This window comes from Molossus molossus, unplaced genomic scaffold (assembly GCF_014108415.1).
Source record: "Molossus molossus isolate mMolMol1 unplaced genomic scaffold, mMolMol1.p scaffold_m16_p_1, whole genome shotgun sequence".
NCBI lineage: Eukaryota > Metazoa > Chordata > Mammalia > Chiroptera > Molossidae > Molossus > Molossus molossus.
This window is the reverse complement of record NW_023425344.1, coordinates 111,824,101-111,844,394: the sequence shown is the minus strand read 5'-3', so window position 1 is coordinate 111,844,394 and position 20,294 is coordinate 111,824,101. Positions and strand designations below refer to the sequence as shown.

At 40.4% G+C, this 20,294-nt stretch overlaps 1 protein-coding gene and 1 long non-coding RNA gene across 2 annotated transcripts in view; one reads left to right on the top strand and one right to left on the bottom strand.

The window, feature by feature from the left end:
- The window catches only part of PTER (phosphotriesterase related), a 70,580-nt gene that overhangs the window by 43,102 nt on the left and 7,184 nt on the right, over window positions 1-20,294 (top strand). Inside the window, exons 2-4 of the mRNA XM_036272185.1 lie at window positions 3,398-3,868; window positions 5,390-5,655; window positions 19,773-19,913. Of these exons, the coding sequence (XP_036128078.1) occupies window positions 3,437-3,868; window positions 5,390-5,655; window positions 19,773-19,913 (839 nt within the window). The 5' untranslated portion in view covers window positions 3,398-3,436. The remainder of the gene's footprint in view (window positions 1-3,397; window positions 3,869-5,389; window positions 5,656-19,772; window positions 19,914-20,294) is intronic.
- Window positions 14,871-19,270, bottom strand: LOC118637087. Its single transcript, XR_004960875.1, has 3 exons — window positions 19,165-19,270; window positions 15,101-15,167; window positions 14,871-14,976 (listed from the first exon to the last, which is right to left on the bottom strand). It is a non-coding gene; the product is annotated as an uncharacterized LOC118637087 (long non-coding RNA).

Here is a 20,294-nt window from a genome sequence, read left to right as displayed (position 1 = left end):
GTATAGCCACTATGGAGAACAATATGGTGTTACCTGAAAACATTAAAAATTGAACTTCCATTTGACCCAGTGATCCCACTTCTAGGAATAAAGCGTAAGAAGCCTCAAACACCAATCAGAAAGAATATATGTACCCCCGTGTTTGTAGCAGCACTATTTACAATAGCTAAGATCTGGAAACAGCTCAAGTGTCCAGCAGTAGACGAATGGATAAAAACACTGTGGTACTTATACACAATGGAGTACTATGCAGCTGTAAGGAAGAAAGATCTCTTATCCTTTGAGACGACATGGAGGGACCTGGAAAGTATTATCCTAGGCAAAACAAGCCAAGCAGAAAAAGACAAATACCACATGATCTTACTTATTTGTGGAATATAATGAACATAACACTCTGAGGTATTGGGTAGACCCAGAGACGTGGAAGTAGGGTACAGACTAACAACTCTCAGTATGGTGGTGGGGGGAGGGAAGAGGTAAACCACAGAACTTATATGCATATATGCATAACCAATGGACATGGACAACAAAGCTGGGGATGGGGTGGGGGGGATGGGGAGGAGGGTGTCAATGGGGTAAAAAAGGAGAAACATCTGTAATAAAAATAAAATTTAAATAAAAGTGACCAGAAAAAGAACAAACAAACAAGAAGCTCACTTCCACCAGCAACAACTGGGGACACAGACAGCACCCCACCGATAACAATTCTACACCCACTTGAATTCAACCAGGCTGTTATAGTAACTGCAGCCCATCCTAAGTCTCTCTGTCTTCTCAGATTTCACCTCTGAAGTACAACAAAAACAGTGGCACACGTGTTTAGAGCTCCGGTTATCCCTCTTACACCACCTTGTGCGAGCTGATGCTGAATGAAGCAGCGTCCAGTGGATTCCCCTCAGAACGCCCCAAGCCTGCTTTTCTGTGGGGAGTTACCCGTTTGCACGGTGTGTTCTGCAGCTCTTACTGTCCAGCTGTGTCCTCCTTGTTCTGTGAACTTCTCTCTAGCATGGGAGGCCATTAACAGCCTGTCAGTCTGTCCTGTGCACTGAGAAGAGAACCACTTCCAGGCCCGCTGCGGCCCAAAGGGTGCTCCCCAGCTGCACTGCACCATGAGTTCTGCAAACACATCCCTTCCCACTAAAAGACATATTCCAGCTTAGAGCCGTGGTGGCTACAGCTTGTTCTGTAATCTTTTCTTATCCTTTAATTATGGGATATATTGTGTCTTATCCTAGAGCACCAACTAGTTCTGCCTGAGAATGTTTGGAAGAATTTGCCAGAAGAGATGACATTTCTTAAGTGATTTTTTTTCCCCTACAAAGACTCACAGCTTGTGAACTCAAAACTTACCAACATTGCTCTTTCAAACTGATATCAACTAAATATGCGGTTTGGTTGTCTTCTAGTAAAAGTGATGGTGTTTTATAAATGTGTCCAAGTGTCTGGCCCCCAGGGACTCTGTAGGAACACATGTGTGAGACCATGAGCCAGAAGGAAGGACAGAACGCATGAACGCCAATGGAAGATTGGATTGATTAAATGGTGCCATGGTTTCATCACCTGGAAGAACTAGCCACATCATCCCTGCTCTCAGTAGCAGGGAATAAGGCATTACTGAACACTGAGTTTCTAGATATCATCAGTGAAAACTACCACCCTGTGTTGTGATGGGCACTACACAGTGGTTCTCTAAATAGATGCCAACTTCTTCCATCATGGTCACCATGAGAATTATTTAGATGTTGGAAGCTGGGCTTGTTGAAGGCCACTATCAACCAAAAACCAATGGCCATGCGAGTCCCAAGTTCTCAAGTTCTCTGTCAATAGTCTAAATCCATCATTTACACACTGTGGGCCGATATGTGTCTAACACCCGGGTTCCAGATCATTTCAGTGGTTTTATGTCAATTGAACTTCAACTCAGTCCTCCCTTTTCTCCAACCCTGACTTGTTCTCGCCTTGCCTTCAGTATGCACCGTGCCCGCCCATTACGAATCTGTCCCATACCCTGTGCTCCCCCAAACGATCCCCTCTCTAATCAACCACTCCCTCTGAAAAGAAATAACCTAGGAGATACATAATTGTTCTTAGAACTAGCAAAACAGAGCTACTATTAATCAAACGTGTGCTGTGGGCCAAACACTTTTACAGGTCTTTCTGTCTGTGGTATCTAATCTAATTCTCATGAAAGCCTGTGAAATGTGCGCTGTTATTCGGATTTACAGATGAGAAAACCGATGCTCAGAAAGTCAGAGAAGGTCTTCAGGAGGAGGTGGAGAAAGCGGTTTCAGAATGTCTTTTAAATGAACAAATTGAGAGCTTCCAAAGGCATTTCCCCCCCAGTTCCCAGTCTGTTTTTTCACTGTCCCCTGAATATGTCTGGTTGATGCCCTTGGTGGAAGGAACCCTGGGTTTGCCCTTGGTCACCACTTTCAGTGACACCTGTTTCTTTCCAAGTGCAACCCCTTCACTTAGGAAAGGTACTTTCAAATGAAGGTGCCAGGGTTGGGTGTTCTTGCTGACACTGATAGAAACTTGGTGAAAACTTCATTTGTGTTACAAATTAAAGTAAACAGAGGATAAATGGAGAGGTAGTTCCTCTTTTCAGAGAGAGCAAATTTCAGTTTCAATAAACGTGGCTGCTTTCATTACGACTACGGAGTTTTAGTTTTATTTTTGAAGGGTGTTTCTATGTGCCATAGACAAAATGAAACATCAAGAGTGAGGAGGTTTGTTTGTTTTTGCTTTTGTTTTTCTGTTGTTAAACTGAGGTATGCTCCCCCCTGCCCAGTTGTCTTTTGGGGAACAATCTGTGAAATCATCAAGGTCAGAGATTTTGTCTTATTCCTCTTTCTATCTTCAGTTTCTGGCACATGGTGGACCTTCAACTAACGTCTGTTCCTTTGGACGGTAAATGAATAACGGAACGAGCCATAGCTCCAGTATAGTTAATTTAGCTGAAAAATGACAAATGAAACAGTTCCGATACATGATGGCTGTTTTTGCTATGTTATTGATTATAAAGGTTTTTTAATGGAGATTACTGTTGAATTATCCAAGGAAGCATAGCGATGACTAATGAGATAAAATTAAGCAAAAGAAAAATATGAATCGAATATCAAGAAATATTTCCAGTAGATGAGGTTGGGATTTAATCAGGCCAAGGAGTCCCAGTGGAAGCAGTCGGGGCCATTTGCCACCGTGCATGTCGCTGAGCTGCAGTGAACTCACCCAGTTTATAGGGACAGACCTTGACTCTGGCAGGATGATGAGTGACATTGTGTTTCCAGTTTCACCGATTCATTCTTACACGGGTGTACATTCACAGCCTCCCAGTTCCTATGGAAGGAATTTGTGGATGTGTTACATTTTCTGATTATGGTTTTCTTTTTTCCAGAAAACAGTCTCTCTAGAGCATCTCCAGGTGCCCTCAGAAATGTCTTCCTTAAGTGGCCGAGTCCAGACTGTTTTGGGACCACTGGAGCCAAGCAAACTGGGCCGCACGCTGACCCACGAACATTTGACCATGACCTTTGACTGCTGTTACTACCCGCCGCCTCCGTCTCTCGAAGCCGCCTCGAAGGAACCTATTAGGATGAAAAATTTGTTTTGGATCCGGAAAAACCCTTATTCCCATAAGGAGAATCTGCAGCTGAATCAGGAGACAGAAGCCATCAAGGAAGAACTGTTGTATTTTAAAGCCAGTGGCGGAGGGGCTTTGGTGGAGAACACGACCACCGGGATCAGCCGGGACGTGCAGACCCTGAAGCGGCTGGCGGAGGAGACCGGCGTCCACATCATAGCGGGCGCCGGCTTCTATGTGGACGCAACTCACCCTCCGGAGACCAGAGCCATGTCCGTGGAGCAGGTAGAAAGCCTTGTTCTTTGACAGTATCTGGACAGCATTCCGCGTAGCCAGCATTCGGATGTGGGATTATCCCCACAGGTGATCTACATTTGGAAATGTCACTGGCTCCCGGGTAGCTGGGCGTTCTGTAGAGGTAGCGAGGACGCCTTCCAGTTGAGACCCTAATGAGAACCGCTTCGTTTCATAAAGAAAAAGCCTTGGGGAAGAGCACTCACCGGTTACTGCACAACCCAACGTGCTCATGCTTAGATCCGTGCCCGGTCTGTCTGTAAACCTCCGTTTTTCATGATAAGCGTCAGTTATGCAACCTCAGTTTTGTTTCTGGATTTCATAATAACCAGCCATAAAAAATCACTGTAGGGTGAAACTTGGCAGGCAGAGCCTTGGCACATTTGCGAATCTGTTTCCTTCTTTTACAAAACAGGAGGAGTGGAAGGAACTCGATCCCCTGTTTTTGTCACAGATTATAAGCAAGATTGGATAGAAGAAAGTAAATCTGTCAGGGACTAAAAGAACAAATAAGCTGCAGAACTTCTGAACATGTGTATGTGCTCTATTTCTAGACATACATGTGTTTGTACATATATGTATATATTCATGTGTACCTTCCATTGCCTGCTTGATAGGCATAGCATGTCAGCTGCAGTTTTTGCAAAGACTCAGTTAATCTTTAAAATACTTTGTATTTCAAAACTTTATCTGCATTATTTTCCAATCAGGCCTTTCCCTTTAAAAAAATTTTTTTGTTGTTGTTCTTTATTGATTTTTTAGAGAGAGAGGAATGGAAAGGGAAAGAGAGAGAGAAACATTGATGAGAGAGAACATGGACTGGTCACCTTCAGCATGCCCCCCACTGGGGATCTGGCCCACAACCTGGACATGTGTTCTGACCAGGAATCGAACCGGCAACCTCTTGGTGCATGGGTCGACGCTCAACCACTGGGCCACACCAGCTGGGCAAGCCTTTCCTTTTTATATTTACATTATTTGAGGGCTATCATGATGTCAACTATTAGTCTTCCAACTACTCTTAGCAGTAACTATATATGTGACCCCAAAAAATGTAATATTAGTATTGTGAACTGTGAATTTTCTATGCTGTATATGATAAAAGAATGCATAGAGGGGAGGATTAAAGAATTACTTGATACAATTGATGTAGATTCAAGGGCAGATTTTTTATGTCTAAATGCTCCTCAGGTTTATATTATTGATTTTTTTTTCTCATCTGAATATATTTTCATTAAGTCATGTTTTCCCCCCATAGCTTCCTAAAGCTATACATCTCTTGTTAAAAAGTTACGGTAAAATGTGACTGAATCTTTGATTTAGAATTCCTTGTTGAATTTGAGATTTGGCCAACAAAATGGCTTTCTCCTTGACCAATATTAATTAAATGAATGCTGAATACATTTTTGAAGAATGACTAACTAAATGAATAAGTTCATTAACATACCGTGGTAATACTGTGTTGAGAAATTCCACAGTCTATAACATGTTTTCGTTCCCACCCTTCCTCAGCTTACTGATGTCCTCACTAATGAAATTCTCCATGGAGCTGACAGAACCAGTATCAAGTGTGGCGTTATTGGAGAAATTGGTTGCTCCTGGCCTCTGACCGAGAGTGAGAGAAAGGTTCTTCAGGCAACAGCTCATGCCCAGGCTCAGCTTGGCTGTCCTGTTATCATTCATCCTGGAAAGAATCCAAGTGCACCCTTCCAGATTATCCGAATATTGCAAGAAGCAGGTGCGGACATCTCCAAAACAGTTATGTCACACCTTGATAGGTAAGCAGATAATGTACAAATTAATGCAAACCTCCAGGTGATTACAGATGATTAGATGTGGGCAAAATAGCTGACTGTATAAGCAGATGTTGGTTGGAGTTAATCTTATGAATAAGCCTAACAGTGTCGCAAAGGCTGCACATTAGCCTTTGCATTGAATTGATGAAGGAATTAACACGGTATCAATGTGACTAATAATACATTACGGTTACTTCTAAATTAGGATTCCTGGATATGAGGATGTACCTTTCATTATTTTCTGGAAAACCTCAGCCCTTGTCTCTTCAAATATCGCTTCATCCATATTTTCTTTATATTTGCATCATAAACTCCACCTTGATATATGTAGGATCTAATTACCTGTCCTTGTCTCATAACATCTTCTTCATATTTCCATCCATTTTCTTCAATTCTATCTTCCTATTTACTACTTCTCTTTCCAGCGAGAGCAATCTGTTGCTTAGACTCTCAATTAGGCTTATAATACTAAAAACTATAGTTTTTTTCTTTATTTCTATAAGTTCTATTTGTTACTTTTCAAATCTGCTTGGTTAATTTGGACACATTTTTCCCCCTTCAACATATTTTCAACTCAACTGTTAAAAAATATTATGCATACAATGTTTACCTTATTATTAATAAGTCTAATTTCTATTGTCTTTTTACTCTACCTTTCTATTTTTTTTTATTCTTCTGGCTCTTATCCATGTGAGGTTATTTCCTTGTATTTAACAAAAATTTTATTGTGATCTTAGATTCCTTGGAAATTATTATGAGTCCCAGGTTGAGTGTCACCCCTCCCACCCCACCCCCCTTTTTTGTTGTTTTGTTTATTATATTTCATTAGGGGGCAATACTAACCTGGTATTACTTAACTAAAATTTTTTGAATTGTATAAATTGTGGTAAAATACGTGTAACATAAAATTTACATCTCAGCCATCTTGAAGTGTGAAGTTCAGTCATGTTAAGTACATTCACATTACCGTGCATCCATTCTCTGGAATTATTTTTATCTTGCAAAACTGAAACTCTGTACTCATGAAACAACTCTCTGCCCCAGGCCCATGACAAACCATTCCAATGTCTCTCTTCACGCAAGGGACTGCCCTTGGTACCTTCGACAGTAGAAGGATGAGGTATTTGTCCTCTTGTGACTTTTAAAACTAAACTTTGACTGGAAGGGTTTAGAGCCACATGGGCACCATGACTCTGGCCCCTACTTCAGTGGGTGCAGGTGTGTGGTTATGGATCCCCAGAGGGGACCTTTTCCCAGCCTGCCTCCCTCCACCAGAAGACAAGACTAAGAAAGACATAATCTCCAAAGAACCCCCACCACCACCACCACCAGTGGGCCAGTTTTCAACTAGCCCATCCTCATGGGTGTTGTTTTTGGATGACAGGAATACTCCCCTTATGTGCAGGTGGAGGCCGTGTCGCCAGCTTGTCTCCTGCCCTGTTCTGGCCCTGGCTCTCTATTGCGGGCCCATTAAACCCCCAGGACAGGGATAGTTCTGGGTTTCCCCTCACTCCTCATTCTGTCTGCTCTGTTGTTTCTGCCCCCTGAGCAAGTCCTTTACCTTCCAACCAGCTGAACCAAGCACTCAGCCCCCTCCCTCTTCCTTGTACTCAGTATTTTACTTGTACTATCCTGGGAAGGTCTTCTGTAAATGTTTAGTCTGCCGTACTGCCTGAAACTGGTTTAAAATGATTCTTAAGGAAGAATCTAGCGCTATCTATTTATAGTTAGACTTGTAGGTAAATTAGAAAATTATGCTTGGCACTAATAGGAAATAAGGCTCCACTGAAAATTATAAAACAAACCTTAACTCCTAGCACAGAATTTTCTTGCTCACAGACTCAAACCCTATACACACACACACACACACACACACACACGCATGCGCGTTTTCTTTTAAACAATAAAGCTGTGTTCTCTGATTTTCACTGGCTGCCACTTCACGTCCCCCCTCTAGAATGGCTCATGATGGGATGGAGAAATTGATCTGACATCAGACAAACTCTGAGTATCACAGAAAATCCTGAGGCCATTTATAGAGCAGCCACACCTCCATGTCTATATTAGGGGCTTTTCAGGGTTCCAGTGTCTGACAAAGAAATATATAGAAGTATGAACATTTCACTGGAGAGGCAGCTGGGGGAAATGACTTTAGAGAAAGTAGCTCATTTGGAAAAACAAATTGAATAAAGTAACAGGAAAAAAATTCAGGGAGGCAGATGTAGGCAACTTTAGCTTTTCGATGCGACTGTTCACAGCAAGACCATAGCCCCGCTGAAGTTGACTAGGTCAGCCTTTCACAGACTCTCGGAGGTCTGCTGGGCTGCACACACAATCTGATCTGTACTGAAAGGGCAAGAGCTTCAGCTTTTGTAATGGGGACAAATCACAAAAGGGCATGTATTTCATGCAACTAAATGCACAGAAGACACACAAAGAGGAAAGCATCCTGAAAACGAGGCCTCCAGGAAAAACAACAACAACAGAAAATCATTTTGCTTCTCCCACCATGTTTTGTCAGGCATAAAGGAGAAGGTTCTGAACCCACAGGCTGTTGTGATTGCGAGGTAACAAGTCAAGGTGCTGGCTGGGCCCTGCAGCCCCTTTGAGAACCTGGGCTTTCCGACAGGGCTGACGCTCAGCCTGGACTACCTGTAAAGTTGTTCATTTATCCCCCTTCAGGCAGGATTTCTTTCATTTAAAAATAAAAAATAAAATGTTCCAGGAGGGCCACATCACATTGAAATAATTAAATGTTTTTGAAAATATATAGATCTTCACTAGCATTCATGCATAATGCATTTTACCCTAAAATTGCATGCACACACACACACAACCACACACACACACACACACACACACACACACACACACCAGCAGCAACAACAAACTGCTGTATGCCTGTCCAAAAGGAGCATTTAGGACCTTGACAGGAAAGAGTTAATGAATGGCCATCACCTTAGGACACCTCTGAACCACATTGTTGTCATGTGACCATTTGTGACCTGCTTAAGGTCATTTACCTGGAGATAACAGCCTGACAAGATAAATCTGCTTCTGTGTCTAGGCCCTCCCCTAACCATCTGTTCTCCTTGAGAAATAGGGCCTGTGGAACTGCCCGTGGACGGCTGTGAGTTTAATCCTCAGGAACCTCACAGGGAGCTGCCCTTGACAGTTACAGCCACCCAAAGTCAACATTTATTGGCAAATAATACCAGCATTTCTATTCCTGTTCGGGCTTTTCATTCACAACAGCTTTATGCCTTTTAATCATTTATTATAATTTTACTACCTGTTCAAACTCTAGCCACATTTCCAGGTGGCTTATCCTTAATGTGCTATAGAGTAGCTGTAGGTATATTTATTGCAACACAATTCTTTCATTACTGAGGAAAGTTGGGTAAAATAACCTGACCAGGAAGTATTTGGGTATTAATTACATTTTGAGCACCCCTGCCCCACACCCACACCCCAGGAAGGCACCAGATGGGTGGTATGCTTCAATCTTTTTTTCTGCTTGGTTCTCTATCTAACATATCAAGGGGTTTTGCCCAGCTGGTGTGGCTCAGTGATTAAGCATTGACCCAAGAGATCGCTGGTTCAATTCCTGGTCAGGACACATGTCCAGGTTGTGGGCCCGATCCCGAGAGGGGGGCAGGCAGGAGGCGGCCAATCGATGTTCTTTCTCATCTATGTTTCTATCTCTCCCTCTCCCTTCCTCTCTCTCTAAAATCAATGAAGAAAACAAATTAAAAAACAAAAACAAAAAAACAAATCAAGGTGTTTCGATGGAAATCCAGAGCCTAGAGTTTGAGGAGGGACACCATGATAATTAAGTTTAGGAAAATACCACTTCTATCTGTGTAAAGTGTTCCCTGTAGAAGGTCAAAGAATTTGGGGTTTCTGACCGAGGAGAAGGGAAGACACAGATGATGAGCTAACAACACATTTTATCCCTTTACCCCTGATTATCTATGTTCAGTCTACCCAGCTCTTCAAAGGCTCCAATTTTGAAACATTTTTTCATGCTCTTAATTAGATGGTATAGAATAGCCCTTCCCTCCTCCCTTCCTCCCTTCCTCCCTTCCTCCCTCCCTCCCTCCCTCCCTTCCTTCCTTCCTTCCTTCCTTCCACAAATATTTATTGAATGCTTAGTTACCATAAACCAGACACAGGGAGGTAGCAGGGAGCAAGACCCATCCTCTGCCTTCAAAATGTTTATTTAATTATGATTATGGTGACTCTTAACCTTAAGGTTGTCCTTGAAAAGCCACACAAAAAGTGACTATCTGGTATCCTTGGAACTGTACACTTTTAATTTCCATGAATACTAGTGAAATAATATAAAATCATTCAAAAACAAATATTTGACAAACTCAAGTTCAGCAAAACATCTTTATATATCTAAATAGAATGGTAGTACTTAAAAAAAAAAACAATTGCATTGTTATGCACATGAAATGGTTTAAACATTTAGAATCCTGTGCGCGCGGTGCTGTATTTCTTCACAGTTTATTATTAGGACCGTGTATATGCACGCATTGTGTGCATGAGGTATAGTATGCAGTGCAAGAAGTGAGTGTGCATTGTATCATATGTGCGTTGTACACGTTAAGTGCAGCAAAAACAATGTATCTAGTCATATTGGCACAGATCCAATCACCGACTGAGAAATTAAAGAAATTAACTCAGGCAACAAAGCAGAGAGGGCCCTGAAAAGCAAGTGCATTTTTTTGTTCCAAGAAACTATTTACTAATAACACCTCCTTTTTCCCATTTACTAATGTCCACTGACATTTCTTCTGTTCTCACTATGGCAGATGAAAAGAAAATATTAAAAAATGGATGCTTTTAAACGTGCCATCATGGCTACTTGATGTACTTGGGCACGACTAGACCAAATGTCAGGTAAAAATCCACACTGGTTAGCAGAGTCCTCACTGACGGGAAACACAGACCTTGAACGCCTTTCAGGGTGAAATCGTGTGATGATGTCGGCTTTCATTAACACTACGCTTCCATTAGCGCCATGTCTAGTCTATGTCTCTGTGCAACAATGAGAAATAGGGGGCGTTGGGGTCACGATGTCTAATTCCAGTTTTGACACCAGAACTTAACTTGCTGTGTGACCTCGAGCAGGTCACTTAATCCTCCCAGTCTTTTGCTCAAGTGTCAAAAGGGGTTAAGAAAGATTCTTTTTAACCCTTTAAACGTTATGCAAATCTTTCCCCATTATTGTTTATCTTGGACTTCTTTTCAAGACAGGACCTATTTAAAAAGAAAATCCAGACAAAATGTTTGACAAACTTAAATGGAGCAAAGCTTTGCAATGTGTATAAAAGTGGCAAATAAAATGCAATTAAGTTATGTTTGTAACTGATGTTTGTTGAATATCCCAAATTGCATGCTTTAAAGGAGACGTTTGGGCAGACCAGCCCTCCGTCGGGGCCAACACACACGCTGGTCATTGTACTCACCATACCCTCCGCTAGTACTTTTTTTCTTCTAAAGCTATTTTTCACGACTCTGACACCATTCCCATGAAATGTGACATTTTAACAAATAGGATCGCCATGTTTATGAGATTTATCTTCCCTCTCCTCAATACCATCATGCCTCGAACTGTGTAGTGCCTGACATGAAAAACGCAGCCTCCTTTGTGCTATGTGGCAGCTGGAAAGTTCAGATGGCAAAAAGCTCTTCCTCGGGTGTATAAGCACAAAATGCATTTAAAAATGAAGTTTTAATTACATTGCACGATTCGGAGCCAACTTGTAGTTTTAGTCTAACGCAAGCGCGGGTCTCTGCTCTCGCGCCCCTATGTTCCTTTTGCTTAAGCCCGCGCTTAAGTCATAATACTGAAAGTGTGACATCATCTCTTCCTGTGATGTCAGTGAGCATCTCGGAATGGAATGGACCTGCGCCGTCAGAGAACTGAATAATGCAGGTGGAACATGCTTATTCAAATATAGATAAAGAGAAATAAATACATGGCAATCTGATTATTTTTCTAGTGTTTTTTATTCCCAGTTATTCTCTAATATTGAAAAGACTGTTCCATGAAGGTAGTGCCTTGACACAAAAAGAATCTTATAAAAAAGATTAATGAATCTTTAAAATACCTACATAAATGGGGATAAACTAGCGTGTAATGTGAATGCACCCTTCTAATTGAGGGTTTTGAGTCTGTGGAAAACCTCAGTTCCTGGTAAATGTTTCATTGAAGTAACAAGTTATACTTTCTAACCATAGACAATGCTTAGGCCATCATTAAAAACATATCATTCTATTAAGAAGTTTCTATTTTGACTTTCAAGTAAGTTAATTAAAATTTATCATTTAAGAATTTTTTGTATTTTATCTTAAAGATGGAACAAACTGCCATTATCAGTGTAAGATGTACATGAGCAGTGTTTTAGAGTTATTTAGATTGTTGTAATTTATACATTAATTGCTTTTGGACATGGCATTATAGATATTTTAAAATTCGTTTCAGTTTATTACATGAATAGTGCTAGGTGAGTTTAGTAATGCTTTTGAGTAGTTGTTGAAAAGCTCATCAAATAAAGAATCCCACATAACACTATCTGTATAGACATCCATTGGTTTTAAAATGAAGATCAATGGAAAGAGGTGGTAAATAATTTTTTATAATAATAAGTGATTGAAATTCAACATTGTTTTTAAGAAATCAGTTGTCTATGAGCATCTATTTATTATTGTATTTGTATAACAATTTAAAAATTATTTGGTCAAGTTCATACGTTTTAGCATTGAATGTATTGTGCGCTTCTACCTGCGTGAGGCCCTGAGCTAGTCTGGCCTCAAACAGAGCTGCCCCCGGTGCTCCCTCTCCAGGCCATGACTTCACAAATTGGCATGGCTGATGAATCACAGCAAGGTCACAGTGTCGTATAATCCACTAGACAGGAGCAGAAATACCTGGGTTCTTGATCACTTAAAAGATTCAAGCTTTAGTTTCTTCACTTATGCAATAACATTAACATGTGGCATAATTATTTCACCAGTTCATTATGAGTTTCAGAATGTGGTCCTCCCAAATTCTTGGTCCCACTTCCGGATGCCAATATCTAATCAAGTGCCCCAGACAGGTCCCTGATGCTCCTTCTCCAGCTCTGTCACGTTGGGCACAGGGCCTCATCGCTTACTCTTACTCTTTCTCTTGCTTGCCCTATTCCAGTTAATGACATTATTGACACAGGTGTCAGCTTAGATTCCTCCTTCCCCTCCCAGTACCTGCATGTGATAAGACCTGTCTACCTCACTACGATCTCAGAGGATAACCCCTCCTATCCATCCTCTGTTGTTAACTTAATTCAGGCCCTTGTCTGCCACCTGAACTGTTGTAATAGACTCCAAACAGGAATCACTCCCCAGCCCTGCTCCCTGAGCTGGCCTCCACACTGCTACCATCAATGTGTCCAAATACAAATCTGATTCCTGTCCTTCACCCGGACTTACACCTCTTCAATGGTTCCGCTTCATCTGCAGCACAATATCCACACGTCTTGGTCATCTGGTCCCCACTCATCCCGCCATATCCTTTCCCGTTATCTCTGTACAGATACAGAATTTGGGCTAAAGCCACACTGACCATGACTTTGAGTGCCCTGTATTGATAGTCCTTACATGCTTCTCACACAAGCTAGTCCCTCGGCTGTGAACGCCCCATTCTGTGAATCTACTTGACAGTCTTTCTTCAAAATGCAGCTCATCAGTGGTTTTCTTTTCTCCAAAGCTTTTCCTAAACAAACCAAGCAGTGCTTGCTCTCTCCTGCTTGGTGCCAGCCCGGCTCGAAGGAGCACTTTCATTCTCCTGGTCAGCGTGGGGTGCAAAGCAATTCGTTGTTTCCACGTCTCTTTTCTCTAATAGACACTGAACTTCTTGAAGGATGGGACTGTGTGTTATTTGTTTTTGTTTCCTCAGCTCATATCTCATAGTAAGTAGATGGTCAGTACTTCCTTACTGGATGGATACATGGATGGATACATCCTTCGTTCACTTTAGCTCTGACTATTACATCCTTATCTTCAGGAAGAACAAGTTTTTGTTTTTGTTTTCGCCTCTCAACGGTTTTCTTCTGTTATCGTCCATCCCTCACTCAACACCTGAACCTCACCAACTTTTATCTGAATAGTCTTCTTTAAGACTCAACTCTAATGAGTCACTCCTTTAATTATTCTTTCATAATACTTTGTATTTATTTGTACTATAAAAACCTTTTGACACATTTAATTGTAATTATTAAATTATATATCTGTCTCTTTCCTTAGACTTGAAGTCCCTTAAGACAGCAGTTTAAATTTCTTACTCTTATCTGTGTTCCCAGTACAGAGGCTAGCACAAGGAGGTGATAGTACAAGATAACAGATGTTTGGTGAATTAAGTCATGGAGGTGTGCTTGAATGTATGAAATGGAATAATATATTTGAGAGTTTTTTTTAAAAAATTTGTTTTTCTTTATTGATTCTTAGAGAGAGAGAAAGGGAGAGGGAGAGAGAGAGAAACATTGATGAGAGAGAACATTGATTGACCACCGCCTCCATGGCTCCCACTGGGGATTTGGCCCACAACATGGGCATGTGCCCTGACTGGGAATCAAACCGGTGACCTCTTGGTGCATGGGTCGACACTCAACCACTGAGCCACACTGGCTGGGCTATTTGTGAGTTCTTTGAAATGGCAAAGCCCAAGACACATGTCAGGCATTATTATCATCTTGATCACACCCATGAATCACATCCTTTCCTCTACTTCTTAATTCTTTCTAACCAGATCGCCCACAGACCCTTGTCTAAATGCTTACTCCACACAGTCTTCCCTGCTCTCCCTTAGAGTGCATTTGACATTAAACTAAACCCCTCAACACTTGGATAAGATCTGGAATATAAAGAGGTAAGAAAAAGAGAATCTACTGTCCTGCCTTTGAGTACCAACTTTAAAACACTGTTAAATGATAACCATATTCTGAAAACAAAGATAGCCAAATCACTTAGATACCATTTTCTTGACTAATGGCAATATATTTGTCATAAATTAATGTCTGTTCTTTATGTAGACAGAATTTGTTTATTAATTGAAGAGCAAAAGTATAAAACATGAAACAGGAGAAATAATATAATGACAAGAAAAAATATTTGATACAAAAATCTCACCTTCCTCCAGGGAAATTGTAGGCTATTGTATCAATGACATTGTAGTCACTTCATGCACCTTGAAGAAGGGACTTGGTCCAGTGTGGAATGAAGGAGCTGTTCTGCATCTCACACTCACCTCACTGACTGTTTAGGACAAGAGGAGAAAAATATTTACCTTAGAGGTGGGGAGGATTGGAATATGAAAGAATATAATTACTCATGGACAGAGAATATAGAATGAGCAGAACTGGCTGAGGTTGACACTTACACTTATGTGAGAAGAGCTTTGAGATCATTGATGTCTGGGAGGGGCAGGACCTCTGTTTAATCCTTATCTGAAAAACGTCAAGCAGAGTACATTTTCCCATGATACCATTCTGACATCTGGGGTCAATCCTTTGTCCAAGTGAAAAGAAAAAAGTTGCAAAAATGCAACTTCAGTAGCACCTTGACATTCCCTGGAAGTCATCCAACTGAGTGTCAGTGTAATGTGGTTAAGTCACCTTGTTAGACATTCATGGTGCGGGATGCTCCGAGATGTCTTTGCGATGGGGCGGATTTCTCCATACGTACGTGCTGGTGAGAAGAAGAGGCTGTGCCACCTAAGAGCTTGGCTTCTGAAGACAAACGCAATCTGGATCTATTCACAACTCCTCGACTTTTCTGAGATTAGTTTCCTCGTCTATAAGATGGGGACAGTCATACCTTTCTCAAATAGTGTTTGTGAAGATTAAATGAGATAGGGCTGCTTGAAACACCTGATGATGATTAAGTGTTTATTATTCTTGCTTCACCTACTTCTTCCATCGTACCCCTCATTAACATCTAATACCAAATTATTTTTTTCAGGACTTTCCTATGAAATATATGCATGATCATTTCCCCCCATGGGTTTTGCACTTCAGTAAGAAGGATTTAAATGAATTCATTTCTTAATTTCTACACACTAATGTTCAGTTATCCAGAGGGTGTCATATCATTAAATGTCAGTAAAAAATAATATTTACGTATACGTACCTACATATCCTGAATTTAAAACACATATTTTTATTGATTTTGAGAGAGAGAGAAAGAGAAACATTAATGTCAGTGGAAAATATTGATCAGCTGCCGGGGATCAAGCCCACAACCCAGGCATGTGCTCTGGCCAAGGATGATGCCCAACCAACTGTGCCACACCAGCAAGGGCTATCCTGGATTTTTAATGACAGCACATGTGTCTGCCTCCTTTTAACTGCATTTTTCTAATGTCCAAAACATCAGCTTAATATGCTTCCCTTCTGAGGAAATCTCCTCCCCTATATGTGACTGTAAAATATTTAACTGTTTTACCAATGGACCATTTCCCTCAAAGTCACACTCCTTTCTATATGCTGTTCTACAAGACAAGAATTCCGAGGGGTTACTCTGGAAACTTACATATGTAGATGAATCCTATTGAACATGTTAGTCTTCCTCTAGAAAGATATCTCTACCTATGGTGATATTCTTCAGATAACACTGATAATATAAGTAGCATTTATATATAATTGACATCTGGCGATTTGGTTAACGACATTCCCCACTCCTCTCTCAGATGAGGCCGTTGTAAGAAGGCATCCAAAGAGACCAGGCAGGGCCTCAGGGGCCACTGCAAGGCCCCGCCTTTTTCTCTGAGGAAAATGGCAAGCCATTGGTGGGTGCTGAGCAGAGGAGAGACCTGATCTGACTTAGGTGTGGGGATAGGCTTTGGTTGCTATATTTGAATAGACTGTAGTAGAACAAAGATGGAAATAAGGAGAGCAGTGCGAATCGAGTGCAGAGATCCTGCAAGAGATGATGGTGATTTGGACCAGGAAGGTAGCAGGTAGGTAGTGACCTGTCTGGATTCTGGTCATCTTTTGAAAGTTGAGCCAAAAGTCTACCTAATAGTCTAGACGTAGAGTATAAAAGGAACAAAGCAGTCAGGATAATCACAAGGTTTTTGGCCTGAGCAACTGGATGGATGGAGTTGCTATCCACTGAGAGAGGGAAGGGTTTTAGAGCAGCTAGTTTAGGGTGGTAGACGAGGGGTCTAGTCTGAGACATTTTAAACTTGAGTTGTCTATTGGACATCCAAATGGACATGGCAAGCAGGCAATTAGACATGCAATTCTGGACTTCAGGAGAAAGACAGACCCTTAATATGTGCTCCTTAATATTTGTAAGAGGCTTAGAGCAACATTAGGCTCCTAGTAAGAAAATAAGCAATGGTCATGATTGATACAGTTCCTTCTCCTCCTTTGATCTTGTCATTTGAATTGTCCAAAGTAACAGCAATGGTCAAACCCTGTTAAATGTAGTTACCCTCTGAACTAGCAATTAAGTATCAACATAAAGCAATCCTTCCTTACTCTGGGGGTTTATCACCCTCTTTGATGGTAAATTCCCCATTTTTCAAGTGCAATTTAAAGTTACTGTGGGGAGGGAATTAAATGTCAAAATAAAAATTAAAACACATGATGTGCACAGTCAGTGCAATTTTGGAAAATGTCCTTTGATTACAGAATATTTAGCCATTGAAGAAGTCACATAGTAAGTATGATAGTTAAGAGAGTAGATTCTAGACTTGAAATGAATTTATTTATACTTCAACATATCACCTTGAATATCTAATATCTCAAGTCCCAGTTTCCTCATCTGTAAAATTGAGACCTGAAATGACTGTGGAGAAGATTGAATGAGATAATGAATATAATACACAGTGCTACACACAGTAAGTTCTTATAATTCTTAGCTACGATGATGATAAGCAACTCTACCTTTTATTTTAAGTTGGATCTAAGACTATTTTTCTATGGCTTTATATTTACTATGGACTTTTCATTGAATATGTTTCTCAATATACCACTTAAAATGTATAAAACCTTCAAAGCATTATGCCAACAGAAAGGAAAGCTATTAGGAGTAGAAATCAGAGTCTGATCCAACCTGTTGTTGACATTTTTATTCTCCTTCTGCCCCCTCCCCAGTCCCTTGCCCATATTGGTAATTAACACACGAAATAAATGGACTCAAAAGGAAAAATACTAAACTTTTCTATTCCCCTTTATGTTATTGTAGTTGTGTATATTTTGTTTTTATTCATGGTTCTTTGCGAGGAAACAGAATAGGTTTACCATAGAAAAACACATATTCTTTTAGCCTGGTAATTACAAAAGCAGAAGATGGTCTCCATGGTAAGAAGATGGAAAAAGAGTAGTATTAATTGAAGATAGCACAGAACTAATGCACATTTTACAGTATGAAGGAAGACTGTTTCAGCCTCCCTGCCAAAACAACACTGTGAACTCCAAGTTATGCTAAACTGAATAACAGGATAAAGAAGAGCCAGCTCCAATGTGATTGCTCAGAGGGAAGGTCAGTAGTGAACTATGGGAAGCATCTCAGCACTGCAGGAACCTGCATGCGAGAAACACTGAGGCTTAACTGGTCCTCCTATGGTTCAGAAGAAAGGCTTTGAAAATACTTCTGACCTCTTAGAAGAGATTTATAGACATATAATAGTGCTTTAACCCTTGCGTCCTGGAGTTTTCAAAGTAATAGTATATTAGAGTACATCAAAGCCTAATCAGACAATGATTGTCTGACATCCCAACTCTTCTCCAGGCTACTTTTGGATCCCAAACAATCATCCTTTTCCCAGGTCCTTAATTACCTTTACACATGTTTAATGGGGTGTGTTTTCCCCTCACATTATTTCCATATTCATTGTCTCTTGGTAGAACGTTTCTTTTCTTTCTTTCTTTCTTTCTTTCTTTTCTTTCTTTCTTTCTTTCTTTCCTTCCTTCCTTCCTTCCTTCTTTCTTTCTTTCTTTCTTTCTTTCTTTCTTTCTTTCTTTCTTCTTCCTTCCTTCCTTCCTTCCTTTCTATTTCTCTATGTTTGAACTTCTACCATGCTTTTTGGGTTCTAACTTAATGCATCTCTTTTTGCTTGTTATAATCTACATTTCTTGAGATCATTTACCCTTGCTCCAAACTTGAAGCCTCTGTCTGTTTCCTGTACTTATCTTACATTTTTCTCCTTTCCCATTCATTTACAGGGTCTTGCAACATAAAGCTGTGATATTCTTACTAAGATCTCTTTTATTAAGAAGATAGCCACAAAAATCAGCATAAAATAATAAATAGTATTTAAAAAATAAGCACACCAGAACATAAATATCTATAGGAGTATTGCCCCTTTTTAATATGTAGCAATGATGTTCACATAAGCTTTGAAATTCATTTTGGACCTATGGCATGATCGTCTCAAGAAACTGATCCTCTCATTTTACCTGAGCTCCAGATTTTTCCAGATCAGTATTTACTCACCTAATTCGGCGCCTGATGATAAATTTCCTGTGATAGTTTCCACAGTTCACAGCAATCTTACTAAGGATTTTCAAACATATATGGACCGTATCCTGAAGACAATCCTGTAGGAAAGTTACAAAATTGTTTTTGAGTAGCCCTGGCCAGGTGACTTAGTTGGTCGGAGCATCATTCCCTACACCAAAGAGTTGCAAGTTCAATTCCCAGTCAGGGTGTGTATGGGAGGCAACTGATAGATGTTTCTTTCTTTCTCCCTTCCCTCTTCCCCTCTCTCTAGAATCAATAAAAACCTATCCTTACAAGGATTAAAAAAACAATAAAATAAATGTAAAAGCCAAAATTGTTTGTGAGTATTGGCACCATAGTTAAAATGTCCATAGTTCCCAAGTACTTTGAAAGGGAAAAGTCCCTTTTGGATGGGTAAATTCTCTGAATTCTGGTAACACAATGAACTTACTATTTTATAGTCACATCATAAGAGCCCATTCAAAAGTTCTGTTACTTTACTTAAACTATGTTCCAGTACATAATGTGCTTAAAACTTTTCATCTGTATATGTGGAAAATAGGCCATTGATAATAACACTATGTCTGTCTTACTGTCTCTAGGACAATACTGGATAAGAAGAAACTACTGGAATTTGCTAAACTTGGCTGTTATTTGGAATATGATCTTTTTGGTAATGATCTCCTTCATTACCAGTTGAACCCAGATATTGACATGCCCGATGACAATAAAAGAATTAGAAGGTAAATATGATTCAATCTCTCATGGCGTTCCCTTTTACCAGCCCTTTTGATTTTCACATCTGGGTGGGTATTATTAGCAATGATTCAGAAATCAGTAAGCAGGCAGAACCAGGGACTTTCAGAGAAAAATATATCAATGCTGTTTGAGGGAGAAAAATCTCTATATATTATTGCAAGAAGAGAATGAGTCATCCTAAGTAGGCAAAAGCTTAGCAGAGCCCTGGATGTTCAGTGCAGATGGGCAGCTGACAAGAAACGCAGATAACATAACTCTTGCCATGACAACAAGAGAAAAAAAAACATGTTTTCCTCTCTTATGAAGTAAGATGTTTCTTTCCCAGGTTGAACACACTCAACACATAACTTCATACAATACATTTT